At 35.7% G+C, this 7844-nt stretch overlaps 1 protein-coding gene across 4 annotated transcripts in view; it reads left to right on the top strand.

Annotated features, from left to right (window-relative positions):
• The first annotated feature begins 65 nt into the window (after positions 1-65).
• Positions 66-7844, top strand: part of Fam149b1 (family with sequence similarity 149 member B1) — a 51226-nt gene continuing 43447 nt past the window's right edge. For 3 of the 4 annotated variants that reach the window (XM_046419622.2, XM_046419623.2, XM_046419621.2), the window contains exons 1-3: positions 66-310; positions 5256-5360; positions 6648-6777. In XM_046419622.2, the coding sequence (XP_046275578.1) occupies positions 264-310; positions 5256-5360; positions 6648-6777 (282 nt within the window). In that variant the 5' untranslated portion in view covers positions 66-263. Of the gene's footprint in view, positions 311-5255; positions 5361-6645; positions 6778-7844 lie in introns of those variants that run through there. The other variant, XM_046419625.2, reaches the window with a different exon arrangement.

Here is a 7844-nt window from a genome sequence, read left to right as displayed (position 1 = left end):
TCCTTGCTGCGCTTCGGCCGAGGCATTTGGCAGGTGCCCGCGTATTCGTCACTTCCGCCCCCGCTAGGAAGCTGGGAGGACGGAGGACAGGAGAGGTGGGAACCCTGGGACGGTAGTGATCCGGAGTCTCGGCGACGGGGCGAGACGGGGCCGGTAGGTGGTGGGAGGGGGCCCAGCCGGAGCCGGCTGGAGGGCCAGGCCCGGAGGCCCCCACCCTGGCGTACCTGCCCCTGCCGCGGCTGAGGAGGAGGCGGCGGAGGAGGATGATCTCCAGATACACTCGGAAGGCCGTGCCGCAGACCTTGGAGCTGTGAGTGGACTGCTAATCCATCCCAGCCCGGGAGACTGAGGCGGGTCGTGGGCTCCCTGGGGACCCTCCATAACTAGTCTTTCTCGCCTTTCTTTTCCTGGGGTTGGGGAAACTAAATATTGCCTGGAATTCTCTCTTCCCAGCCTTGGTGGACACTTGTCCCTCCGCCTGCAACTGAGGGCGTGTCTCGCGACCTGTAGCCTAAGACTTGATCTCTTGAGCAGTACTAACTGATTATAGGAACTGGGTCTCCTAAGGCGTTTGTAGTTCCTACAGTGCTTCAGGCCCCACTGCCAATGGTAATTGACAACTGGAGAAGTTATTAATAATCGAGTGTTTCAATAAAGTTGAACACCTCAAGTGCCAGACATCAATGCAAATCTGTTTACATGCATTATCTCAATCATTCCAACATTGATATTAGATTGAGTATTTTATTTTGGACATTCTACAGATAAAGTTCCCACATTTCAAGATTGTAACATGTTAAAGGTTACACACAGCCGGGAGGTAGTGGAGCTCAGAGGTACAAACCCTGTGCAATCTGACTCTGAACCCGGTGGTCATAATCATTATATATACTGCTTCCCCACCTCTTAAGCATCAGAACGTAAAAGAATCAATTTTTCTTTTTAGACTAAAAAGCAAGTATTTCTAACTTAAAGACCCACTTCTTGTCCTTAACGTAATGTTGTAATTTAGCAAGTAATGCTAATGTCTTCCCATTACTAAGTCAAAGTCCTTTGCTTTTTGATCCTTATAACAACTCTGTAGGAAGGGTTTGATTATCTTCAGTTTTTCAGGTGATGAAATTATATGAAAAAGTTTACTCATTTTAAGGTTACATAGCCAATAGAATCAGGATTTAGGCCTGGGCTTTAAAAAATTTTCCCTTTTCATTGATCTCTGTTATTTTAGCCGCCATACATCATTTACTAAATATTAATTACATATGGCAAAAGCAAGCATATTTTAAGTATGCTGAGTTTCTAGCTGGACTCTTTTCTAGCTATGAAATTTTTTGGCAAATTACAAAATCTCTCTGCCTTCATTATGTAAAAGCATGTCTACAATGATGGCATAGGGCTTCTCATGAAATAAATGTGTCCTCAGTAAATGGTAATTTCCTTTTACATATCCACCTTTACTTGGTACAATAGACATACAAAGAAAATAAGTCTAAAATCTCTCTTTGTGTTTCAAAAGCTTATTATCTGTTAAGGAATAGGATATCTGCCCAGTAGCCATTCAGATAATAAGGAACTGGAATGAAGAACAGTCGTTTCATAGTAAAGTGAACAGCATTTAGCTTAAAATCTACTTTTATAGTTAATTCCAACATACTGAAAAGTTAAAACAAATCTTGTGTGGGGAAAAAAATATGAATAAGCAGTTAAGTATTGAATGGATTGAAGTTATTGACCCAGTGTAGTTACATTACTTGTTCTTGGTTGGTAATTTGATAATCCCAAAAGATGATTCTCCATCTGGAATCACAGTGAAGTGAGTAATGAAGATAAAATGTGCATAAAAGACAGTGCAATAAAAGGGCTTTTTAATCAAGATGCTATATACTGTCCTTTGAAGCAGGAACTTTAACTTTCTTCCTAACAATTATAAATTATAGATGTTGAAGAGAGTTTGGGAAAAAGAGATTTTCAACACACAGCATAACTTTTTTAAATGAAAAATTTCAAACATAAATATATTGAGAATAATATAATGAGCCACCCATTACTCCATACTCAACGATTGTCAACTTATTAAAATGTATTTGCTTCATCTATCTTTTATCTCTTTGTAGCTTTTCTCTGAAAGAAGGAAAACAAAACCCCCAGGATACTGGTTTATGTTGTCATTTTGTCTGTATTCATATCCTGTATATCTCTAAAAGCTAAGGACATTTTCTTATGTAATCAAAATGCTGTTGTTACATTTAATAATATTTCTTTGTTATTTTTTGTCACTTCCTTGACTAAAAAAAATGTTTTTAAGTCTCTATTTCATAGCTAGAATCCATATTTCAGATTCCTCCCATTTTATCAAAGATAGGCTTTTAGTTTTAGGTTCACTGAATGAGAGCAGTACAGATGGCTCTGCAGAAATTAATTTCTACCATTAGAGAAAATTTAAAGGGAAAGCTTCGTTGACCTGATCCTTTGCTTTATGTTTATATATAAAAATGATACAATTTACTAAAGTCTCAAATTTTATTTCCACTTAGAGGCCTTGGAACCAGACTACTTAGATTTGAATCCTGACTCTACTTACTAATCATATGACCATAAGCAGGTTACTTAATCCCTCTGGCTTCAGTTTCCTTCCCTGGGGAATGTACTAAATTTATAATATAAATTTCTGTATTAAAGGACATGGGAAACCTATTATAAAGAAACTTGGGTAGCTTTGTTTAACTAGCCAGACTCCTAAATTTATTTGACTGCAGAATTTTATGAGGAAGGAAAGTACTGTAGATGATTAGGATTGGAACATGTAATAATTGACCCATAGTTTATTCCAGTGCACATGTCCAATAGAAAATAGAAATTCCAGATAAGCAATGTCCAATAGAAAATATGATATGAGCTGCATATGACATTTTAAATTTTCAGGTGGTTACAACAAAAAATAAAAAAGTGAAATCATCATAGACTCAGAGAAAGTTGCAAAATTAGTATATAGAACCCCATGAACCCTTCATTCAGTTTCCCTCCGTTGATGACATCTAGGTAGCTTTAGTATAATTTCAAAGCCAGACACTGACATTAGTACAGTAAAGTTAACTAAACTACAGACCTTATTCAGTTTTCACCCATTTTTACATCCTGTTGTCTCTGTGTGCATATATGTATGCATGCATATATACACATAGTTCTATGCAGATGGTCTAATTTATAGATTGTTTAACTACCACTACAATCAAGTAGACATCTGTTTTGCCACCACCAAGGAACTTCTTTGTGTACTCTTATTAGTCACATCCCCTCCAGCAGCTACTGCTATGTTCTCTATCTCTATAGTTTTGTTATTTGTGAATGTTATATAAATAGAATCATAGAGTATACATAATTGTGATTGGCTTTGGCTTTATTCACTTAAGCATGATACATTTGAGATCCATCCAGGTTGCTGCATGTATCAATAGTTCATTTCTTTTGATTGCCGAATTATTCTATTGTGTGACTATACCAAAGTTTAATCATTTACACATTGGACATTTGAGTTGATTACAGTTCTTTTTCAACTATAACAAAAACTGCTATGAACATTTTGTGTATGTTTTTGCATGTGAATATAAGTTTTAATTTCTCTGGTCTCAAATACACAACAGTTTAACTGCTAGGTCTTTTGGTAAATGTATGTGGGGGTTTTTTGTAAGAAACTATTGAACTATTCTAGCGTGGCTATACCATTTGACATTCTTGCCAGTAAAGTATTATATGATATCCCGTTTATTCCACATTCTCACCTGCATTTAGTGTTATCAGTATTTTTTATTTTAGCTGTTCTGATAGGTGTGTAGTGATATCTTACTGTATTCTCAATTTTTTAAATTAATTAATTCATTTTAATTAAGTACATATGACAGCAGAATGCATTTTGATTCACGATGTAGTGTCACACCATATGTGTAGTCATACATGTACCTAGGGTAATGATGTCTATCTCATTCAGCCATCTTTCCTGCCCTCATCCATCCTCCCCACCCTCCCTCTCCTTTGCCCAATCAAAGTTTCTCCATTTTTCCCATGCCTCCCTGCTCCCTGTTATGGATGAGATCCACTTATCAGAGAGAACATTTGGCCTTTGGTTTTTTGAGGTTAGCTTACTTTGCTTAGTATGATATTCTCCAACTCCATCCATTTACCTGCAAATGCCATAATTTTATTCTCTTTTAATGCTGAGTAATATTTCATTGTATATATACCATAGTTTCTTTATCCATTCATCTATTGAAGGACATCTAGGTTGCTTCCACAGTTTAGCTATTGTGAATTGAGCTGCTATGAACATTGATGTGACTGCGTTACTATACTATGATGATTTTAAGTCCTTTCGGTATAGACTGAGGAGTAGGATAGCTGGATCAAATGGTGATTCCATTCCAATTTTTTTAAAGGAATTTCCAAACTGCTTTCCAGTTTGGTTGCACCAATTTGCTCCCATCAACATTGTGGGAGCAAATTTTTGCCACACACACGTCAGATAGAGCACTAACCTCCAGGATATATAAAGAACTCAAAAACCTTAACACCAAAAAAACAAACAGCTCAATCAATAAATGGGCTAAGGAGATAAACAGACACTTCTCAGAAGAAGATATACATTTAATCAATAAATATGTGAAAAAATGTTCAATATCCCTAGTAATTATAGAAATGAAAGTCAAAACTACTCTTAAGATTTCATCTCACACCAGTCAGAATGTTATTTCAAGGATACAGACAACAATAAATGTCGGTGAGGATGTGTGGGGGGAAAGGCACACTCATACATTGCTGGTGGGACTGTATTTTCAATTTTTAATGAAATTTCAAGAATATATTTTGTTTAACTAATATATCCAAAATATTTTAATATAGAATCAAGATAATAAAATTAATAAGATTGCATATTATTTATGTACTAAGACTTTGGAATCCAATGTGTTATACACTTAAAAAACAATCCGGGGTTCTCACACTTGAGGTAGCTCAAATTTTCCCTTGAATGTATGTCTACTTCCTAAATAAACCTCTGTCTGTGCATTTGTCAGACAAACAAACCAAAAAAACCCACAATCAGTTCCAATGAGCCTCATTTGTAACTGCTGCTTGCTAGTAGTGTCCACTGCATTGGGCAGTTCCAGAGTTGCAGGAAGTTGGTAACTAATTTTTAGATCCAGTTACTGAAATATATTTATCTTCTCCTTATAGGAAATATAACTTTATTTTATCTTTAACAGGAAAGGAGTAACAAAACATGCTCTTAATCATCATCCCCTTCCAGAGCAACTGGATGAAATTTCCTCTACTAATGATGGCCATGAAAAAGACACAAGTTCCCAAAGGTAATAACACAGAGTGCACTTGTTTGTTTATTGGTCTTGCTAATGGCAAAGGTTTTGTTTTTTGGTATCAAGACTTTGTTAATGAATCAAGAAGTTTTATCATCTTAAGAGTCTGAGGCAGTAGGACTGCTTGAGTCTATTAGTTTGAAGTCAGCCTGGGCAACATAGTAAGAGCTCATTTAAAAAACAAATGGCCAAGGGATGATGGTACACGCCTGTAATCCCATTGGTTCAGGAGGCTGAAGCAGGAGGATTGTGAACTCAAAGCTAGCCTCAGTAAAAGCATAGTGCTAAGCAACTCAGTGAGACCCTGGTTAAATAAAATACAGAATAGGGCTGGGGATGTGGCTCAGTGGCCTAGTGCCCTAGAGTTCAATCCCCAGTAATCCACTGCCCCGCCAAAATCATCAGCCTTCATTGTAGAATAGCTAATGGCAACAACATCATACTTATTTTTATAACCTTTAGAAGTAGTATTATGATGTAGTTAAGAATATGAACTTAGGGGCTGGGGTTGTGGCTCAGTGGTAGAGCGCTCACCTAGCATGTGCAAGGAAGGCTCTGGGTTAGATCCTCAGCATCACATAAAAATAAATAAATAAAATAAAGGTATATAAAAAAAGAATATGAACTTAATCCTAGTCCTGCCACTTATTAGCTGAGTAATATTGGGCAAGTTACCTACTTGATAATGTACCTCTTATAGGATATTGTGAATGTAAATGAGATAAAGTATGCAAAACCTAACACTGTTTTATAGCAAATGCTCAGTAGATATTAGCTGCTGTTGTTATTTAAAGAAATAGAAGAGAAGACTATGACTTCAAAGAGTATTCTGAGAAGCAATGTATTATCAAGATTAAAACCTGGAACTAAATGTCAGATTACTTCTTTTTTAAATGGAGTTACTGGAACTCTGCATCACCAGGTAGTACCAAGGATAAAATGAGATTAACATTTGTAAAGTACTTGATACAGTTCAGATTTTACTATTAACATTTCTGAAATATCTTTAGTTATAAAGAATATATGTTATAGGTAGAATATTAAAGTATTCATTGTAAGCTATGACTAGAATTATTTAGAAGGACTGCTGTTGGTTTTATAGAAATTAGATAGGAGTTTTCCATGATGCGTTAATTTCAGATTCTTCATTTATTTTCACCTCATTGGATGTATTTGTACACATGCTTGTCACCTAAGTTACTGGGTAGTCAATGCTGCAGAAATTTGAGGAAATGTGAGAATCTTACTTTTTTCTCTCTCCCTCTCAAATTGTGCATTTAGTGAGTCTGACATCACTCAAGAATCACCTTTAACATCAGGCAACACTGGGAATTCAGGATCTGCTTTTCCAAGTTATACTGGCACAGGGATCTCTACAGAAGGCAGCTCAGACTTCTCCTGGGGATATGGTGTGAGTTGTATGTTATCAGTCTAATGGTGTTCTTAGAAGACTATCCTGGGAGTTAGGATTTGTTGGTATATTTCATTCCTTCACTCTCCTGTATTGTTTCTTTACAAGTGTGGTAATTCCTAAATTTACCACACTTTATAATAGTTGTAAAGAAGTATTAATCCTTACTTTCTTTCAATACTTGATGGGTAGTGTTTGACTTGTATATATTACAAAAGAGGACTAAATGTATTTACCCCTAATATTATTCAGTCATTATTAATTAGGTGATTAAATGAGTGATTTTTGCTTAAATTGTATCAATTTCCCATTATAAAAAATTATTTTTAAAAGACTAATAACCTTCAAAGAAAAATTTATGAAAGACAAATTTTATGCATAATTTTACCATCTTGATTCAGTAGGTATTTTGATTTTTATGTCTTCTTTCAATTTGTAATTTGGTTATAATCATGATGTACATAATAGTATCATGCTCTACTTTTCATTTAATATTACTTTGTAAGCACTTTTCCACAATGCTTATTTTAAGTATTTTTTTTTTAGTTGTTGATGGACTTTATTTTATTCATTTATTTATATGTGGTGCTGAGAATCGAACCCAGTGCCTCACACACGTGAAGCAAGTGCTCTACCACTGAGCCACAACCCCAGCCCCAATGTTTATTTTACACACTATTATTGTTAGCAACCTGCTTTCTTTATAGAAAGCCTAATTTTTAAAACCTATTATTATTACCATGAATTATTTTCCAATCTTTTTTTTTTTAGTTGTTGATGGACCTTTATTTATTTATATATGGTGCTGAGAATCCAACCCAGTGCCTCACACATGCCAGGCAAGCGCTACACCGCTGAACTACAACCCTAGCCCCTCCAATCATTTTATATATATATATATACACACACACACACACACACACACACACACTTTCTTCACATATTTCTATGATATATGTACATATACTCTGTGTGTGCATGTGTGTGTGTACATATAACATGTATGTATCCTATTTTGTAGTCTACTTTTTTCATTTACCATTATTTTGTATAGATGTTTCATCCTT

Source organism: Marmota monax, unplaced genomic scaffold, assembly GCF_021218885.2.
Source record: "Marmota monax isolate L192 unplaced genomic scaffold, Marmota_monax_Labrador192_F-V1.1 WCK01_AAM20220418_F8-fsc00019, whole genome shotgun sequence".
Lineage (NCBI taxonomy): Eukaryota > Metazoa > Chordata > Mammalia > Rodentia > Sciuridae > Marmota > Marmota monax.
The sequence above is the reverse complement of the archived record's forward strand: the minus strand, read 5'-3'. Positions and strand labels throughout refer to the sequence as shown.